We start from the raw sequence: 21,787 nt of genomic DNA on the forward strand, positions 1-21,787 counted from the left end.
GCAACTTTCTTCATTTTTTTTAAAAATAGAGTTGAAAATTCTGATCAACATTTTCTGTGGTTTTATCAGCATGACTATGGGAACCTGAACATTGGATTTTTAATACCAATGATTCCTCATTATGAGAGATACAGATTAACCATTAAACTGGTTACTGAGAAACATCTAACTACTAACCACTGGAAAAGAAATCTTTACATCTGTTGCCCGAGTTTCAGGACTGTTCACATCTTTTCTTTTTTTGCCAGATATTGATGTGGCTTCGATTACACTTCAAAAGTTACTGAATGTTTCTTCGCAGCCTTCACAGCTGAAGAAAAGCACAAGCTAAGGGGACAAGTTCATTCTGATTCTGTGTATATAATCAGGCTTCTTTTCCCAAAGGAAGCCTGAGATCACCTGCGCTCTCCTGAAGCCTCCTGGGACCTCTGCTGGTTTGCAAGTTGAAAACAAATGCAGCAAGAGAAGAAGGATGGGATAAGTGTACCAAATCTCAGTCAGTGTTAAGTGGATTCTGGTTTGACAGCACTTTGGCTTGAGAAATAAATTAAAAAGTAAGTAAATATTGAAGAGCCTGTCAAGACGGAGTTAGAGAGCTCTGCTCACCCTAGAAAGCCACTCTGGCTCTGCAGGAGCTGCAAGTGTGGACACCGGTAACCTGGAAGAGCAAGTCCCACATCACCAGGTGCTGTTGAGCACCAGTAATGCACAGTCAGCAGCCTCACTTGTTCTATCGCACGAAGAGCATGAGAGCTCGGCTGCCCCGCAGATGGATGACAAAACGTTGTGTTACAGGTACATCATTTGCAAGCAGGGATTAGAAATTCCTAACGGTTTAAAATGCAAGTTTCATGAAGAAATAGGAGTCACATGAAAAAAAAAGTGAGAGAAACTTTTATTAGATGAAACTAAACATACAGCTTTTCACGTCCTTTAGTGAGGGCTTCTAGGAACAAGCTGTATCTCCTATGGCCACCTTGCCTTCATTTCCCAGAAATAGTAATCCTGCGGAACATACGTAACCCTCCAAGCCACGTGCCCTGGTGAGCAGGTATTCTATACAAAAGAATTGGGACATGTCCCATTTCTGCAGAACAGACTTGGAGTGGCTCCACATTGTGGAGGAAGAGGCAAGAGCATCTCATTTGCAAAGCATTATGACTTTTTTGTCTGCCAATCAGCTAAAATATGAGTAGTAGAGTACAGGTAACAATTTTATCACATATGAAGAAAAATCCACAGAAATTAAGCTTTTTGTTTTGTAGAAATAAAATTAAACATGAGACATGTCTGGTTATCTGGAAATATTTTCTTGCTTGCACCTTGTAAAAGATTTGCAAGGGATGTAAAGGGATGGATACATTAACCACCTCTTAAACTAAAAGTATCATCCACGGCTAAATCAAAGGCCAAATCCAAATCCGCGTGCATCTTTTGTAAAGAAAAGAGTAACTATACATGAGTGTGAAGTTGCCTTCCTGACCAGTTTGTTTCTTTCCTGTTTTCATTGTCATCCACTGCACGTCTGGCAGTTGCAAAGTTTAAATAAGTTTTCCTTTTTCATCATACACTTACACTTGATTACTTCTGCATTTGAATCCTTTGAACAACTATTGAAAAAGGAGAGACAAATGTAAATAACTCCTTATCATAAGCATCTCTGTCAATGCCGCATTTTTCCACATCATGCAATGAGCTTTGTCTATTTTTTTGTCAGATAACTTTTGCCACTTCCCCATGGGATATATTACACTGATAAATAATACTATCTGCCAGTTTTGTCAGGATTTAAAACAAGTTCTCCATTTCCATTTTGCCCACCTTACTTTCACTGCCTCACAGCCCATTTGTGCCTGTGTCACACTGATAATATTTCTTCTTTTCAGCTATCCCATGGTGTTTGCAGAGTTCCACCCTGTCCCCTCTGCAGTACAGATTTCGCCCTTGTGGCTGTTCCTCCTAAGCACAGATTTTGATTCTCTGCTGAGCTCCCTGCACTTAAGGGAACTAAAGCATATCCCAGTGTATTCCAGGTACAATCACAAAAGGTGGTGTGCTGCTCCAGACAGGGCAAGTACTTGTTAAAGATACAGCCCAACAACTAAGCCTAAACTGCATGCTGACATTATATCTGTTAAGAGTTTAGAATAAGCATCTTTTATCTCTGTTCCTTGAAAGCGTCAACCTATTCCAAGTTTAGTAGGGCTACGAATCCCACCTGCCTGTAGAAGAGCTGGGAGGACACACAGGGATGGAGAAAAGGGAGACGATGACCCAGCAGCGACATGCACGTGGGCCTGGCGGCAAAGCCAAGCTGAGTTAGTCCGCACAAAGTAGACCTGGCCCATGCTACAACTCGCACGTGCTCAGCTCAGTATTGCCGTGTTTTCTTCTGTCACGTGTTTAAGATTCTCAGCTGAGGTCAAAGCTGCACTGGTGATTACACATCGCTGATGTATATCCACATACACTGCCTGCCCCTCACAGCCTTCCCCTGCAAACAAAGGGGGTCCCACTCATGTACGTGGGTGCCCACTCAAGTACACTTGGTTCTTGCAGGTTCTATTGCTTCTATACTAAAGATTTAAAATACTGTAAGACTAAAATAAATAATTATATAAATTATTAAAACAAGGAAAAGGTCCTTATAACATTCCTAGTTATACTGGACTGAATGCTGCACACACTATTTCCACAGTTTTATCCCACAAAACATGTTTCTTATGAAGTAACAGCTGCCTTTAACACAGTTATTTAATAAACATAGTAAGTAACAACAAACGTCTTTCATGAGAAGCAAACAAGCCTTACAGTTTGTTTTATCTAGAAGTCTGATATCTTCCCTCTTTTGAGCTTTTAATTAAGTTACACACGGATGTGACAGAGTAAACATCTCCGACCAAATAGCTCCAACCTTCTCCATTAACAGACATGTTTAAAATGCCAGCCCTCGATGATTCATTTGACAAACTGCTTATTAGTAAAATAATTTAGCAAAATTCTTGCCTCCTGCATGAGAGACCAACCAAGAGAGAGATGAGAAAGATGGAGATGGGTCACAACTTGCCTTTCACAGTGCCACTGAGCACAAAGGTACGCGCACAACTCAGCTCTCGAATCCACGACGGCTCCTCAAAAACCAGGCTGGTTCTCATGCATGTACACCCCTACCAAGCTTGGGAAGTGCAAGGATCTTTAAAAAACCCAGAGAAAAAGCTTTTGTTTCAGACCAAACATGGGTTTAGGAGCTGAATTTAACACCTATTGTGCTGAAAGTGCTGGTTGATGCTGATACCACTCAAGTCCCACTCACTCCTTCTCTGTGGGGAAATTATGTTATGATTTTTACTTGTAGAAGAACACGAAGGCCTCAAGTTGAATATGTTTTCTAGATAAGACCGCAGAATCCATCCCATTAATTATCTGGATCCTTATGTACATGTTCATGTTGTTTATTTGGGGTCGGATACCAAAACCTGACCTCCTTTTAAACAGCCACAGCCTGAGAACACACGTAAACAGAGTATTTACAACCCAGATCCTGCAGCAAGTTGCATTACCCCATTACCCTCTCCCTCAGTGGGGCTGAACAAAGCCAGTTTTGGCCCAGAATGTGACCAAATGTCTCTCTTGTGGGTGCAGATGGGCACCTTGAGCTGAAAATGTTTAATTGTCCTTGTAAGAACTGACTAAAATATCCTCAAAATCAGCCAAAAGGTAAGGGAGCGAAGTGAAAAAGCTCAGTAAAATGGAATGAAAATCAGGTGCTACCTTCACAGGATGACACCCAAGCAAAGCAACCATGCTTGTGGACTTAAAAGCCAGTTTTCGCTGGCTACTGAATTAGGGACCACGAGTCCACGTGTCACCACTTTGCTAAGAAGTTTTTAAGTGAGAACAGATGAGGGTGAGGAGCTGAGATAAGGGACTAAAGTAGAGACTCAGCCCAGTTTGGGCTCGGCTTGGCAGCGGGGTGAGGGAGCCGCTGCTGAGAGCGGCAGCACGCTGCAAGGCCAGGCTTTAATCCCGGCATAACTTGTGGGATGAAAATCACTCCTCATGCATGTCACTTACCCTAAAGGGCCCCTTAGGGCAACTCTCGTTAATGGCACTGTCAAAATAATTATAAAGAGCAAAGAATGTGTGTGTGTGTGTGTGTGTGTGTGTGTGTGCACACACTCAGGCTGCTGCTCTTCAAACACAAAGCACTGGACAGTAAAACTTAATTTTGCTGTTAAACCAATGTGCTTGTAGATACATTGGCTGACACTGCAATTAATCTCACTTGTTAACAACAGGTGTGTGCTGACAGACAGCTTGGTCAAGCTCAGAAACGCCTTTAGATCCTTTTTACCGTTTGGTTTGGAAAAGAAAACAAGAAATACAAATTGAGGTACGAAAAATGTCACATTATCATTATCTTACAGTTGTTATTTACTTTTGACTCTGAAATAGTCAATGCTACATTTCCCATGGCCTACCTGTCCTAACCTGGACTGGCCAGAAACCCGCACATTTTGCTGAGTATTAAGCAGAACCTGTCACAAGGTATTGAAGTGAATTCCCTTTTAAATGTACAGGAAAATATAATTCTTATTAGTGCATTTCAAAAATGAATAACAGATTGCTACACATTGATGAGAAAAACTGCTCAGGCTTTGGGGATAAAGAGAAGTCACTGGATAGAAATGGTGTGAAACTTCTTATGATAAAGCACTAGATCTAGCAAATAAACCACACACATATGATTTATCCATATTGACATGCTACGCATACTATGTTTAATGCTGAAACTACAGACCTATCAATGAACTGAAGTTTAATTAAATATTTAACTCCAAGCCCTATATTAGCAAGAAATAAGTGTTAAAAACACAAATGCACAAGTAGCAGAGAAATGATGAATATTAGGATAAAGCAATTGTGAGCCCTTTAAAATGTGTCTTTAACTCTTTATCTAGTTTATTAAACGTTGCATGTGCGCAATGTGGGTTAGTTTCAAGTTTTTCAGCTCCTCACATGCACATTTCTTTTTCCTTTTTTTCTGTTCACAGAGTGAAGATCAAACAATAAACCAAAAATCCCAGCGCTCTGAAATATCGAGCGTTACACAATTTCATTTAACGCAATTTCATAAATTTTAAGCCCAAACAGTATTTGTACACATACACACGATACTATCTACGGTGCTATAGTTATGCAATATTTTACGCAACAGTGGAGCTCCATTGGTAATTTCACAATTTATAACTTGGTATTCCTTTTTCTTGAACACAGGTGAGGGCATTTTTAACTGGCTTTCAGAGATAGGTTACTTTCAAATGAAAAAGTACCCATTTCTCATTAATAACCAGCTATATTTGAAATTTGAAGTCAAATGTTTGTATTTGACTCTTTTTCTCTATTTGTTTAAACAGACAATCCTACCATGGTTTTAAAGCGTGGAATGAAAATGTCAGTGTTCTTCATCCGAAAATGACTGAAGTCTGTTAGAAATTTTCACTTTTCCTCATTCTCTCAATAATTTTTTTTTGAGTCGGAATATCGACATTTCAGTCCCTATGCAGATTTGTTTTAGACACCAGTTAGCAACAAAATAATAAGAAATAGAAAGGGGACAGGTGATGACACTGTAAAAGTTCAACTGCAGCATCTGCGAGGACAAAACCCGGGTGCCCAGCACATGGGAGCTGGGAGAGCTCCCGCACCACTGAAGCCACGAAGGGGCAGAGAGGACCCAGAGGTCCTTTCATTTGGTGGATGTTTTCCTGGAATAATGAATTCAAGATGTATACCTCAATTTGAGCTCAAATCTGCATGAAAAGTGTTTCCTAAATGCCAAATCATACAAAAAGTGCTTTAAAAGTATGTATATGCAGCAAAAACTGTCATCTGACGTAAAACGGGAACATTTCTTATCAGAGGTGTACTTACTGTTACCATAATGAAGTCTTTATTACTGAAAACAAACTAAATTACTGGTTAGTTGGATTGGAAATGCAGTGACACGCTCAATGTTGCACGAACAGGTTCTATAAGAGTATGACGAACAAGCATGGAAGCTGGACGTCCAGGCATTGGTATCAAAGGGCCAAACCTCATTGCAGCCCAAGCAATGACAATTTCCTCTCCGCTACAGTAAAGCCCATGAAGTGGCCCAACATTTGTAGTAATTTTTCCTGTTTCTGTGAAGATTTGGCTGTCCTGCAGGTTTGAATATGTTTTCAGACACCATTATTTTCAGGGTTCTGAACAGATTGTAGATGGTTCGGTAGTTCAAATAATAAACACAACAATCACCTTTTAAAAAAATCCATCAAGCAGAAATCAATGTATTAAGTAAAACAAAAAGATTTTCTCTATAACATAAGATTAGTTACTTTTTACATATTCACCTATTGTTAAAATACAAGTCTGATTAAGCTGCAAACTACTAAAAACTCTAGAGTTTAATTCAAACAGAAAAGCACAATTGCGCTGATTATACAGAAAACTTAGTGTTATCCACATAATGGTAAATAGATCTAATGGAATATACATGATCCATTCTTTGAAATCTGTATTTTTGCCTTTTCTGTAGCAGAAGAAATTCCAAAGGTATTCTTGAGTGTATATTGTTCTAATCACCAGAACAAAGAAATCCAACAGGCACTGTTGTTAGCAGTTAAAAATCATGCCAGTCTCACTTTGCACCATGACCTGGAGTGAGAATCCCCAGCTCCCACTCCAGCACTGAGAGCTGAGCCACTATTTCAGGATTTTAAAAGCAAAGTGCAGAAACAGAGACTCTTTTCTAACATAACGCTTGCATATTTTTCAGCAAACTGCACTAAAGAGAACTGTGTTTTCCAAAAGGACGTTAAAAATAGAAGCACATGAGCTTTTCCCACCTAGAATTGTATCCTTACAATTAAAGACTATTAGCTGGCATCCCTTTTAACCGTCAAACTCAGACAGTGGCAGTTCTACAGCCACAAAGAGCAGCAGTAAATGAGAAGAACATGTTACTACACTGCATTTGAGAAAGTTTGGCTCCAAGCTATGCACTGATTAATATCAGATCTCCTTCTTTACTTGCCTCTTGACAATCTTGTCACATCTGGCTGACAAATCCTTACAAGCTTATCCAAACCAAGGCAGCCCAGATCATGCTCCGGGAGTAGCTGGAAGGAAGCGGCAACACCAGCCATGCACTGATGTGCCATCATGAAACTAATGAAGCTGACTTCACTTGCAGGCTGCGGGAACACGAAGAAACACAACATGCCCCAAGGTTTTGCAACACGGCGCAGAGTTAGCTCACCCAAAGATAAGACAAACAATCAGCTCCCGAGGTTCAAGAAGCCAAGTAGTTACATGGATTACAAAAATGTCTATAGAAATCGCTCGAACAGTCGCAACTAAATGAGCACGATAAACTCCAACTTCAGATCACACGTGAAAATTGACTGCTAAATGCCTTTCAGACAATGGCTTGTTTTAAGTTAAAACAAAACTAGTTTATTTCATTTGCTCTCTCCCACAGCCCCAAAATATCAGAATTGCTGGCTCCCGGGTTATCCAAACTGAAAAATATTATTATTAAAAAGGAAAAAGAAGAAAAAAAAATATGGAGAAAAAGAAAAATGGGGGAAAAATAAAATAGTGTCACTTTTTATGCACAGGATTTTAAAGGAGGATAAAGCACAGCCTGTATATACCAATAGCCCTCCCATCTGCCCTCTCCTCATTTTTAAACCAAGGATTTCTCACACAGAGGACTGGAAGTATTTGGCCAATTAATAAACCAGAAAGTAAAATGCTGTATCTTAAACACATCTAACAGAACCTCATTATGTATGAGCTGACAATTAAACCATGTTTATTTTTATGTGCGATGAAAAAATAAAAACAAAAATAAATTAAATAAGCATCTTGTATTCCAATGCATTTAACCTCTTAATTAGTGCAAAATATTTAAAGAACCAGTCCCCCCCCCCATACACACACACTCTCTCATTCTTGCCCTGTCTTCCCCTCCTGAAATACAAAGAGACTAATCCTAAGAAAATAATTACCGGCCTTATTTTCTGGATGCTAAATAGTCAACAATAAATTGTATATAAAGGGCATACATTAGACTCCACTCCAGTGGTAATTTCTAAAGAACTTCGTAGTGAAATTACATTGTTGCCTGCTCTCCAGTGCATTTGTACGTCATGATAATGATAATGTATCTGCTTAAAGCCCTTGACTCAGAACACAACCGAGTCACAAATCACAGATTTTATTGCTATTAACGTATATTGAGGGCTTGTACAATTAAACATTGTCAAGTATTTATGATTTACATGCTACTGCTTCAATTGGAAAACAATTACACAAGTGATGGCTCTGCTTATTATAATCAGCCTGCAATTCTTCATTACTCACTGTAGAACAGAAAAGTCACAGTTGTTTACAGTGCACAGCAGAAAGAAACCCAGGATTTTTTACAGTATCTTTTCGTAATTAAGAAATGGAGAGTGCAGCTCCTTACAGCTCTCACCTCCATTGTTCATTACCCAAAACAACACCATTGCAACATTTCTTATATCTCCACAGTGCACAACCACAAGGAAAAGTTGCACAGTAAAAATACACATTCATATAGAACTGCAAAGAACTTTCCTTACCTCAGACATTCTTACTGTGCTTATGTTTCCAGAGCTATAAACCAGTTTCCCATTCCCTCAGTGAGTTGTACAAAGAAGTACTGGAAACACTCCTGCCTGTACAAGTACTAAGGCAGAACCATCACACGCCTCTTTACTCTTGTCTGACTCTGAGCACCTCAAGGTCTGATGTATGCTCGGGCTGTGCACAGGGGAGTGAAATAAGATCCTCCCCCTTGGTGTTCTCCAGACCTACAGTACCAAGTTGTGGCCGCCTCTCTCTCACCTCCAGCCCGCGGGCCGGGCCCCCCCGGCCGGGGCAGCCCCCGCGCAGCTGGCGTGGGGAGGGCACGACACCCATCCCTCACCGCCCGGATCAAACGGAGCCTCGGGCGCTCCTAACGCGGCCCGACGAGACTCTACCTCTGCTCGGCCAGCCTAAGTAATGCATTCAATCAATGCAGCTGACCTAAGGCCTGGTACCGGATTTTTTTTTCTTCTCAGCGTGCACGACTAGCTGCAAATAACCCACGAGGTACTTATGATTAAAATTACTTATTTTTAGCATCGCAGCGTTGCTTTTCAAATTGCGGCTGCTGTGTTATTTTTTTTTTTTCTTTCATTTTAAACATTTGCAGGTCTCAAAGGTTCACTGAGCGGGGTGTGTATTTTTTAAAGTTAGAACATTTCCCCTATCAACTTACTTTTGAGTTTGGGCCGAATTTTATTTCTTTTTATGAAGTTGAAGCTTCCTATTAACAGAAATACAGGTCATAAAGACAGTAGAAGAATTACTTTCCAGTAATTGGGCCAAAATCTGGTTTCAGTTATTCAGGTGTTGGGTTGCATTAATGAGTTAGAGCAGGATTTTTGTCACAGTTATTTCTCACCTATTAAAAGAAAACAAAGCAAAACACCACAACAACAAAACAAAGCCCCAAACAAAACACTTCTCCCCTCCTCTCTACTCGACTTTTGCCTCCTGTAGATAATTTCTTGGCGCTCTTCTAACCCAGGAATACACTGTTCTCCGCCCAGAGACAGACATGAGCCAGTCTCATTGAACTCAGTGGGGATCCTTGCAGGAACACACCAGGACAGGACTTGACCAGATGAATCCCTGTAAGCCCATACGAAAGGCAGCGGGAAGTAAGATGGCTGTAGGGATAAGACAGCTAATGTATTATTATTGTTGGTTAATTTGTTGTCTTCTAATTCTATTTGTTATTTGCTACATATATGCACAATGCTTAAAGAGAGAACCTAATATACATTTTTCTAAATACTGGAGTACACTTAGTGTTAAGTCCACAGCAGTAGCTGGAACCAGGATAAAGCCAATGCAACACCAGAATCCGGTGCCATAGAGCATGACATGAAGCATACGCTCTCCCTAAATCCCTCCGCCTCTACCTTATGTCTCCCACTCAGCTATTGAACAACACTATAAAACAGAAAGGGGGCTTTAGTTTCAGACTAGGGTGTGCCAGACACTTCTGCCAAAATCCACCGCAGGGTGAGAAGAGCCCAGCCCGATGGCAGCTCAGTCCTTCCCCAGCAGAGCTCTGCGTGGTGACTCCGGTGCCACCTCTGCCCCCGGCAATGTGCTGGGGCACTTCTCTCTCCATACCCGGGATAGATACACGTGGATTACGCCGTCTCGTAAACTGTAGGAAAAAGTGCCTGGGAAGTTGCGGCCGACATTGTGCTGTTTGAGGTGACTGTTAGCAGCCGTGTTTCAAAAGCGTGTGTTCTGCGAGGAGGACAAAACCAAACTGCTCTCTCATGACCATAACTCCAAGCCAAAGGCACACCTTCTTACTAAAATCATATTTTCTTCTTAATGAAATAAGCAGCGATGTAACTAAAAAGGACTCTACCTGATTGAGAATTCTGCAACCAAAGTGGGAAGTGTGGCTTAGGATGACATAAAGTGCCAGAAGCTCTGAAGTGACTTCAGAATGATAAGTGACTAAAAGTTAGCTGTGGAGAGCTGCTCTCCCTCTAGCCAGTTCCCGGGAAAAACCTATTTACTATCTGCCATTCTCCTGGAAGATGATCATTCTTATTACATGGGTTAACTATTCCTAGCAAACAATTTAAGACCAATTTACTTTTTACTTAATTATCTACTAACAGTCTTTTATTTTAAGCATTGTTTTCATTATTTGAGCTTTTTCTATGAATATTTTATGGGCACATATTCATGCATTGCTCTTTTCAAAGTATTCACTGGTACTGATCAGCAATATTTTAGCATTTTACTATCTGTGCACCTTTTAGTAAAATCCAACGATCTCTAGCATTATGTGACATGCGAGGCACAGTCTGTAATCTATAGGTCAACTTTTAAAAAAATACTGGCACATTAACAGCGTTTTGAGTAATTTCATCTGATTCATAGTTCAAGCTTGCTTGTACAGAACAGTTACAATGATGTGTCTTGAAGAACGACCAGAATGGAAACCAGAGGGTGAGTCCCATAATTCTTTCAGCAGTAAAATCTAATGGAAAACCAGCTTCTTGTGGAAAGAAACGGGCACTGGGACAGGACACCGAGCCAGAGGTCTTGGGCATCACTTGGGGATCTGCCACTGAGCTTCTATTTGACCTTGGGCAAGTTATTTCAGTTCTGATTTCTATTTCCTTCCTTCTGATTTTTTTTTTCTTTTAAAATCAATTTAAGTTGTGAGCTCCTTGAGGAAACCACAGCATCTTACTGCACCCTCAGGGATAGTGCTGAGAGCAAAGGAAAGGGGTCCCCAGGTCTGAACTCCATGTTAAGTCATAACGTAAATACCTAGAATCACGGTGTAACAACGCAGCCCAAGGGAAGCCGCTTTCTCCTCCCACCTGCCCCAGCCTGTTTCTTCTTCTCCGTGTCTCAGCCTGTGTGTTCGGAGCAGCATGAGTGTTAAGGGGATGTAGGACAGACTGTGAAGTGCTAGAACTACTTAACCAAATACAAGCATATCCAGAGTTTTGAGAAGAGCTCCAACACGTGCAACCGACCGTAAACAAAAAGCTGCTGCTTTTCCCTGATGTTATTATCTAGGATGCTATTAATCCTAGGGAATCACTACAATTGAGCCAGTGTGATACAGCACAGAAGTGCAATACAATCCCCAGGAAAATTTCTCCTAACTTTTCAACTTCAATCATCACCCGAATTTTGGTGTTTCATTCCAAAAAGAAAACCAAAATCATTCTAAAAAGAGTAACAATAAACTAATGCCGCACTGACTACATTTTAATACTAGGTTTAAGTTTAGTTTTTGCTGCTGCTTTCCCCAACAGCATGCTGCCTGCTTCACACTTCTACCAGGGTCAGCTGCAAAGCGGCATTAACCTCCGTGTCCTGCCTGCTTGGCCTGAGTTCCAAACACATAATACATTATGTCCCTCTTACTTAAATCAGTGCTGGCAAAGATCTTAGCACTAATTTAATGCTCTGCTCACTTAGTGCCTTGGAGAGATGTGTGGATTAAACATTTCACCTCTCAGAAGACACATGAAGGGCTGGTCAGCCCCATGATCATGCAGATGGGCGCTCCGTCACCATTCAGGGAGAAATGCCAAAAGGAGAACAAACTGCTGTCTTGGACTGAAGGGACACAACATTTTGGGGAGGTAGAAGGGAAAGAGAAAACAGACCTTGGAAACAAGGAGAGCTGAGGTGCTGTCAGAAAGACAAAGTTGTGGGTTTCAAACAACTTGCAAGCCCAAACGTTTTTAAAATTTAACATACTTCTGCACATGAAGGTGAAGATAGTTTTAAACTTACTCTGTTACTGCATACGTTTTGAGCACTAGTAAAGCTACAAATAGGCCTGCTAAAGCCATAAAATGCTTGATAAAGTTTCTTAAGATCCATGGCAGGTCAGGCAGGGCACACCAGTTCCCATCTGAGCAACAGAGAAACTCAGGTCTCTTGTTCAGTGTCTCCGGGCAGGCTGATGTTGTAAGGTGGCCCAAGCAGATAATAATGGGCTATAAAGAGTTCAAAACTGTTTTCCACTAACAGTTTAACCAGAGTTCAGATCTTGATCCCTGTCTTGCTATTTACATCTTCTTTAGTGCAATCAGAGAAAAAGAACCCAATGAAAACAAGTTCTAATATAGTTTGGGGTTTTTTTTACATTACATCCCTCTTCAAGGTCAATTTATCAGTATGAACAGTACCATATTTATGCAACATAGCTTAATTATGCATTGCACAGAAAAAACTTTCTAACATACTGGTTTTAAAACATGTGAAACAGAATAAACCAAAGGACTTGGTTTGACTCCTCTGTGCCAATCACTACATTTGTTCATGTCATATCTTATTAATCTCTTCACTAATTGAGGTGGTCCTGTTGATGATACTTCTACCTCCTGCTTCTAATGATTTCTATAATTGTGTATTTTGATTCTCCTATTTTCATTTTTCGTTCTTTGCTTAAATCTTTTTGGAGATGTCTTAGGATCACCAGAAGGGATACACTGCCCCACTTGACTTTCAGATAGCATTAACATACTTTAAACATGACTCTATTCCACTCTTTTGCTTTCTAGCGTTTTAGTTTCCTCCCTTTGATGCCATTTTACACTGAGCAAAAGACACACACAACTTGTACCATATACTTGATGACAAACATAAATACAGCATTTTCTCTCTCCTAATGAAAGCAATAGAGTTAATCCACTGTTCATGTACGTTGTAGTGGTGAGTTCATCCAGTTCTGTGATAACTGGGCCTTTCCATGTAATGCTTACAATTTAATTCCAGGACCTGACAGCATTTACAAAAGCTCCAAATTATTTCTTTCCAGCACGCTCTCCTTCACATTTTTCAACAGTTTCATCTGCTTTTTAGGTCGGTTTGTTAGATCATTTCGGATAGGCTTACAATTTGGAGTCTTAATGAGTCTAAACCATGCAAGCAGCATTTCCTTCTCTACTCTCCTCAGCTTTCTAGTAAACACCATCTGACCCAATGTGGAGCCTGGAGCATCCACTTAAACTATTAGACATTTGCAAACTCTCTGCTTGTTCCTATTGTTTGTTCTTGTCGTTTTGCCAGTTTATAATGTTAAACTAAATCCATTACCTTTCATGTTCTTGCTTAGTAGCTTTCTATAGCTGGATTTCAATATGTACAACCAAAGAGTACAAAAAAGGAAATGATAAAGAGCTTCCATGGTGACATTATTGTCTTTAAAATGTTTTGTAAAGCAGATCAACCTCCACTAAATTCAAACTTCAAGAAGATGGTTTCACAATCCAAATCTGTATTTGTAACTAAAGCTTACAAATAGGCCAAAAAAGCGCCCGCTTTGAGACTGCAGCAAGGACAAGATGTCCAAGTGTTCTTGGCAGCCCTGCCCATCTTTCTTTGCACGGGCAGTCTAGTTTGGGGTGGGCTTGCATGAGAGTGCGCAGAATACGAACCTGCAAACCTTTGGACGAGATGAGGAGGGTGTTATCAAGTGAAATGCAATTTTCAAATATTATCTACTAACCAAACAATAATGGGAGTTGAAGTCTTTTGCTGCCAAGGGTTAAGGTGGGAGGTGTATTGGCTACACACGTCCCTTTCTGCACAATTCTACCAACCACCCTCTCATCTTGCAAGTCCTGTGAGGAGTTTAAAACCTTTAATTGCTAACTCTGTTTCAAGGAATCTACTGTATCAAACTGCAGCTCCTAACAACATCAAGTCTCTTAGAGCAAATCAGTTTTGATACTGATGTTTCTCAGAGGTGCAGCATTTAATCCTCAAATTACAACACAAGTTTTAACAGGCAGATTCTGTCTGTCACTGAGATTTAGTAATTAACAAAAAAATTCAACCCCCTTCCTAACAGTAATGGTTTATCAAAAGAATACCAGTAATTTCAGTTAAGATATACTGATGAACCAGGCAGAAATACAATGGGGAGACAGACATGTTTACGCTATCTGATTGAAAGGGCCGAGACAGAATTCCAGAGACTTCGTGTTGTCATAAGAGGAATAGTCAGAAACCGCGCTTGTGCCCCCGGGCCAAGGGTGTGACATCGGGCCAGAGGTGTGCCCGAGTCGGAATAAAACGCCTGCCGTCAAACTGGGAGCCACGCAAATTCACATGGTTAGAGAAGGAGAGCGAGCGGTAGGACACCTGAAAACAGTAACGCTGTTGGGTTTTTTTCCAAAGTCGATCGAGTTCTACCAATACAGGAGACACTTCACCTACACTGTGGAGCTTCCTATTTATTTTCACGGCCTGCAGCATTTTTCTTCATTCATTTATTTATTTATTTTCTTATTTTTTAATTCCCCCGTTCTCCTTCTTGTAGTGGTTTTCAACCGTTTAAACTACGGCACATAATAACCAATGAGTAACCTAGCAGTAATAGCAGTGGTGGCAATTTTGCTTTGTTTCATGGGAGTGTTGGAGTATTAGAGAGATGAGTAGGACATGTCTCAGTGGCAGACGGACAAAATGGAAGCTGAATTTTTCCTGCCTACAAGTGTTGTCAATCACACAGCCTACAGGACATTTTTTCCCCAAGCAATGAAATAAAAAGCAAACATTCTGTATTTTAAAGTTATTTTTTGGATGAAGAATTATTGCCAAAAAAACCTCCTATGGTTTACCTGCAGAAGGTTTTTGTCTGAGCTCACAAGGTATAAATTTCTGACCAAATGGTTGAGTTTAACAATCATGCCTAAAGTACTGTTACCACTAGGACAATCAATGTTTATTATGAAAGTGTATTTACCAGCTCTCCTACTCTGCTGAAGACATTTCAAAAACTTTATGCTTGAGCCAAAACTTTTATGCTCAGTTATGTTTTGCTGTCTACATCTCCTTATTGATTGGGAGGAAGGAATTCCAGTTCCTCTTTTACAGTGACATTCCAAGAAATCTTCCTTGAAAGGGTCACCCATCCTCCACTTAGTAGATTCCTTTAAAACTGCCTCTTTTCTTAACTTACTCCAGACATGTGCCTGTTCTTTTTATGTCTAAAATATGTGTTGAACTTTTGAAGTTTACCCAGGAGTGAAAGCAGAAGGTATAGCAATGTCCTGGAGTAGCATCTGCCTCCCCCCTTCAGCCGGGCGAGCGCATCGATGTCGGGCCGGTTTGCGGGGAGCAGGTTTGAATGGGCAGCTCCCCGGTGACACCAGACGCGGCTGCTGCAGCCGCCGCAATATCATCCACCCTTGATTGAACTTTGATTAATTTTCCAGACTTTCAGAGCCTGTGGCAAAAGGATCCGCAGCGGTAGCTGCAGCCATTAACTCCATCTTTTGCGATTTCTCCTTCTTCATTATGTTTGGGTCTTGATTGAACTTTGTTCCAAGGTAGTAGCTTTTGGCTATGGACAAGGGAGATAAGACTTCAGAAATGAAGCGCGGAAGAATAATATGTGAAAAACTCGCAGTGCAAGCTGCCTGGCTAGTTGGTGGTAGCTTTAGATATATCTTGATGATATGAGTGGCGTTAACAAAAATCTTGGAATTCTGGCTAACACCAGTCTAAACAACACCAACCATCACTTTATGCAGCCATAGTCCAAACGTCTTCCAACATTTGTGCATAGCGGATGCTATTTTATGATGCTGCATTCATATAATGAGTAAAATCACCATTCCTTGGCAAAGCCAGAACTTTGCAGCAGCACTTGTTTAAAATACATGAATAGTCTCAGTGGCTTCCAAAGATTATTTGCAGAGTTGCTGCTAAATGGTGCGAGCAACTATCCCACTATTTATCTGCTCAACGGGACAACTTTACACTGTAGAGTCAACCTAGTGCCTGTTATATTCTCCTATCCAAAAAAGCAGTTTATCAGCAGCTAGGACAGGTCTTACACTTCTCGGGGAAAAAACTAAACCTGACAATACTGAAAATGTTACACTGATTTTTTTCAAATGATCCTTCGGTGTTTTCATTACCTTACTCTCTCCCTTGTTTTTGCCACAGAATGTCTATGTACTTCGCTAGTAAAGGGAAATTTCAATTCTAAGATTACTTCACACACACAAGAAGTCTGGTTTTCCTTTTTTTTTCCAGTTAATGCCCGGATCTACCACTGTGATACATTCTCAGAATCACTTACATCTAGTTTTATTGCCTGCTGTTGGTATTTGCCAATGGTGGTGTATAGAAATGGTATGCAGAGGTGGCTGGAGAGGTGGCTGTAGCGATCTATAGAAATTTTTGCCAGAACCTACAAATGCTGTGTAAAAGCCCCTTTCAGAGCTTGAAAAATGAAATTAACTGATGGGGAAAAAATATTAAACTATTAAGGGTGATTCAAAATCCACTATGAATCAAAGATACACATGATGTTTCCATAACACATGACACAATGGGGCTTTGTCCTTACAAGAGGCCTCTGGGCATTCCTGTGATATAAGCAATAATAGATTTGTCTCTGTGAAGCTTTGAGTTATTGTGGCACCTCCAATACAGGCAACCTTTGAAATAATTGAAAACCTGGAAATAAAAGCACCCTTTTAAAAATAAAACACATGCACATATATACATACATACGCACATATATATAAATAAATATCATTCTGCCTTGCTTTAACCTTTTTATTCATTGCCAAGAATAGCTGGCTGAGGAATCGGCATCTGCCGTGAGCTCTCATTAATTTTCCGATGCCGCCTTGCCCCATTGCCCAGGCGGGCTCCGCAGCTCCCCTCCTCTCGCCCCCTCGCCCCTTTGCCTTCCTCTGAACCCACGATCCAGAGCAGCCTCCCGGCACAGGCACCCGGGCTTTCCCGCCTCTGTCCCGCTTCTGCCAACCCCCGTCGCGCAGAGCCTTCCGACAGGACGCTGCTTACACAGAAAAAGAATCTCTCTGCTACCTGGTATTTTTAGGCAGACATTTATACTGGAAATTATTAGCTTAAATGTGTTCAGACTGGAACTAAACTTGTCAGCTCAAGCTGTATCTATCTGGGTGATCTGGACACTAAACTCGGGTAAAGTGGCTGGGATGCTTATTTCGACAGCTACCAACTTTGGGAACTAAATAACTTGTGGGAATATTTGAATGTTGCAACAGGTAGAAGGCATTCAAGAAGCACAAAGTTGCTATGAATAAGTGTTGTGTTGGCTACTGAGTCCCTTGAATTTTAGCATCCATACCGCCTGAAATGAACTTGAACAAGCACAAGCCTATTTTCAGGTGAGACCAGAGCTGCCCTGTTAATAACTTAGAAGCACTGGACTGGTTACCAGGGCTTTCCCTCCATTAATACCCTGGTTTAAAATAACAGGGGAGTATGCAGAGCATGAGAAGCGGAGAAGAAGGAAAGTGCTTCAAGACCAACCACTTTTTAGTGGACGCTTGGGAATTGCTTGGAGGAGCGCCAGGCCTAGAACAAGGTGCGAAATCATACAATTAAAAGAAGGATGGCAGGTGTAAAACAGAAGTCTCTTATGGAGCAGTGGTTTGGGGCATAATATCTGCAGGAAGCTGACGGCCAGACCGACACAGCCGGGATTGAACAAGGAGGCCTGGCAGGATTACCACGAGGAAGTAACGAACCTTCAGGTACACTAAACACACACACGGTTTGTGTCACTTTTCACAAACCTCCTTTTCTCTTTTATGTTGTCCTAGTGTTAAAATAAACCATACAGCAGTGGTAAGAAGGAGCCTGAGGCTCCTATAGAGAAGAGCTGAGTGGTCATTGCCCTATGGGATGTAAAGCAACTATACTGCAACAGCCTGCACTGGAGCAGCATGGGGTTAATGGGAGCTGGGGGTTACTTTTGATGCCTTTTGCAAGGCTCAGACAGGTGTCCCCTCCTGCTGAGGGCCCCCACAAGCTAAAGGACTTTATCCTGCCTTTGCACGGCCAATGTGACTTGTGTCGCTTGCTTCAAGGGAAGCACAATCAAGCCCTCCAGCAGTAACTGTGAGACATTTTTATTAGTCCGGCCACATGCCTTGTTCCAAAGCCCCTGGCTCGTCATAAATTTTTCTGCATTAAACTCTTCACCGAGATATGGCTCTACAATATGCAGCTTGCCCAACAGATTCTTAAGAGAATATTCTTTTTGAACCGTCTCTTGTACAAGCAGGAGATGCAGCCGACACCCAGCCCCTGTCACTCTGCGGGGAAGGAGCACTAAACATCTGCATTGAGTAGAGAAACACCTGAATAGGGAAAAAAACCTAAACTCAACATAAGCATTTAGTGCTATCTTCTTTTTGAAATCACTCATGCTAACACGCTGTGACACTGTCAGCACTATCTTTATCTAAAAAAACTGTTGCAATTTTAAATAGAAATTAAATACTTGTGATCTTTAATTTTCTCTATAGTAAAGAAGGACTAATAAGAAGGAAATGCCTTTTTTGACTCTGAATATATTTAAATCCTCATTGGTATAAGTCAGTTTAGTTCCAAAAAATGCAATTTCTACCAGGTCTGTAATAAAATCCATATACCTCCGAGGCCTTTTTTTCAAGTAATTTCAATGCATTTTATTAAAAAAGCACCAATAAATCATCCCAACCCTCACTGTAAACATGGCATTATCTCCCTTTTACAAAGCAGCAGATTCGTGATTTACCCAAAGTTAAATAATAAACCTGCGACAGAGCCAGCCTGTCATTCAGGCAGTTCTGTGGCTTCATCCGCGTCCCAAGAACAGCAGTTTTTCCTGACAAGCATTTTAGCAAGTGAGTGCCAATTGCTGTTTACAAATATAGCAGACTACAGGCCCAGTCCCAGCTTTTACAAACTCTTTCTCTATAGACTGAGAAAAGATGCCTTTGAGCAGAACCATCATATTATACTGGCCAGTAAAGAGAAATAGTAGAGCCTTTGCAATACATCTATTTTAAAAAATTGGCTTCTATAGAAAGCTCTAAAAACTCATTTCTAGCCATTGAAATTGCGCATTCTCTTTATCAAAGTGTTTTCTCCATACTCCGAACCAGATTATCTGGATGACATTCATTGCGAAGCATCCGCCTCACAGAATGTGAAACACGTGTTTACAGGGGAGGAGGGATGCGAGCTGCTTTTATATACAGATTTTGTGATGTAAATAAGCTGTTGGAAAGCCAGTTTGTGAAAATGCCAATATTTGGTGCTCCTTTAGTCTAATTAGAAGCTGCTCTGCACAGCAGCCATTAGCAGTAGAACACGCTGCTTACTTACCAATTAGTGTTACATCGCACCTAGCCAGTTATAATTAGAAAAACTCACACAATGAGCGTAAATAAATGACAGTTGTGATCAGGAGTGCAGCAGATACCTACTTTATTATCTCTCTAGTAAACAAGCACAGTTTGAAACAACAAGTGTTTACCAAAGAGCTGCAGTTGCAAATTCACTTTTCCACCCTGTCCCACCTATCACCCAAAAGTAGCTCTGGAGAGACCAACTCTAGGAAAACAGGTTCTCTTTTCACAGCACACTCGATGCCTTGCTTTCCCTGATCTTGCTGAATATGATCTCATTTACCAGAATCAAAAAAAAGACAAAAAGATGGCAGTTTTAGCGATGTGTACACCCTCCCATGTGAGAACTAAACTGAATCCATATGGGAACCGAACTGAGACCTATCAGCTTTCACTTCTCCATGGTGGAACAGTTTCCAGTCATCATTACTGAGGTTAAAGCAAGACAATAATCCATCTTGTTTTAAAATTATCTGCACTGTGTTTTGTGAAATTCATTCTGCTGTGCAATGATCTCATGGAGAAGAGTGATGAGCCACAGGTTAAGTTTTAAATGTCAACATTTTCTCTCTGTGGAACAATGATGGTTTTTATTTGTAGAAGATCTATATTTCATCTCTTTATGTACAGCAACACCAATACACTGTTGGAACAAACATCACATGTTTCTTTGCCCGCTTACATAGCCATGCAAGTGATTTTAGGTGCTTCTTTCAATCACACCTGGATTACCAATGATCTATTAAGAACAGGTGAGAACAACAGGAGGGGAACTTGGAAGTGAAGCAAGGCAGGTTTTGGTGAACCATTAAATACCTTTGCACTTGTGCTTATTTTACCATCTGCAAAAGAAAACAAAGACCTCCACCACTGTAACCACTGCATTTCACATTTCCATCAATAATAAGGTGAGCACACCAGTTTTTTAATGTCTGGAGAAAATAACTGACACTGACTACAAAAGTACACTAGAAAAGGGACACAAAGTACTGAAGAAAAGGAAATGCTCCAGTGATGTATTTGACTTGCAGGTTTGCTTTATTTATTTACTAGGTTTTTTGGAAGTTCGCTTCCTGCATGCCTCTCAGCCAAAGTTCTTTTGGATTTTATTTACGTGCTAAAACATACACACACACTCCCCCCTTTTAAAACGAATGGATGTGCTCCAAAGCACACCCCTGGCCAGCAGTTTGTACCCCAGAAAACTCCGCATTCTCCTATCCTCGCTATTTTGTCTGTAAAGGCTGCCGGGAGGCACAGCTACATATTTCGACCTGCGGTGTCACACGAAGAGGCAGACAACATTCAGCCATAGATCCATTTCCCGGTGCCTGACAAAGACGGGGGACTTTATGAAACAGTCTGACTGTGACTCATTTCAGATTAGCTGGAAGAGATCGGGGTTTTTGGCTGGAGGAGTATTTGGAGAACTGAGTAGGAGCAGTGCCTGCTCTGCATCTGCACTGACTATTCTTGGCTTACGGGCTTAGATACAACAGAGCTCGTCTAGAGAGCTGCCTGTTTATGGCTGGGGAAGAGACCATGTGGATTCACCTTGCCTTGGTCACCTCTATACAAGATTAATGCAGTGCATTCTTCTTAGCTGGGCTGAAAGTAGAGCAGGTGCAGAAAAGCATCTGTTTTCCCCCGTAGCAGAGAGAAGCGATGTGAGCAGGCAACACCTGCACGCAGGCCGGTCGCTGGGTTCGGGTGGCTTCCTGGAGCCATTCGTCGTGCTAGAAAAGTTTCTTCCGAGTCCTGTGTAGTTCTAGACTCCATCGTGATACCCCTGCACCGAAAGTACTGTCACAGCTATTAAGATCTGCCAGGAAGCTCTTGCTGTAAGACTGAGGCAAGACCTCCTGGGACTGGCAGGCTCTCAACTAATAGTCTCAGCCTCTGAAATTCATTCCCTTTGGCAGCTTCCCAAAGCCAGATGCTAATGACCTTAGGCATGATGCAAGACCACT

General features: G+C 41.2%; 1 protein-coding gene across 2 annotated transcripts in view; it reads right to left on the reverse strand.

Moving 5' to 3' along the window:
- BNC1 (basonuclin zinc finger protein 1) overlaps nt 1–21,787 on the reverse strand; it is a 70,955-nt gene that overhangs the window by 12,007 nt on the left and 37,161 nt on the right. Inside the window, exon 1 of one of the 2 annotated variants that reach the window (XM_005513785.4) lies at nt 8,655–8,900. The exons of the other annotated variant lie outside the window; for it this stretch is intronic. Within the exon in view, the coding sequence (XP_005513842.2) occupies nt 8,655–8,663 (9 nt within the window). The 5' untranslated portion in view covers nt 8,664–8,900. Of the gene's footprint in view, nt 1–8,654; nt 8,901–21,787 lie in introns of those variants that run through there. 2 annotated transcript variants of the gene reach the window in all.

This window comes from Columba livia, chromosome 11 (genome assembly GCF_036013475.1).
Source record: "Columba livia isolate bColLiv1 breed racing homer chromosome 11, bColLiv1.pat.W.v2, whole genome shotgun sequence".
NCBI lineage: Eukaryota > Metazoa > Chordata > Aves > Columbiformes > Columbidae > Columba > Columba livia.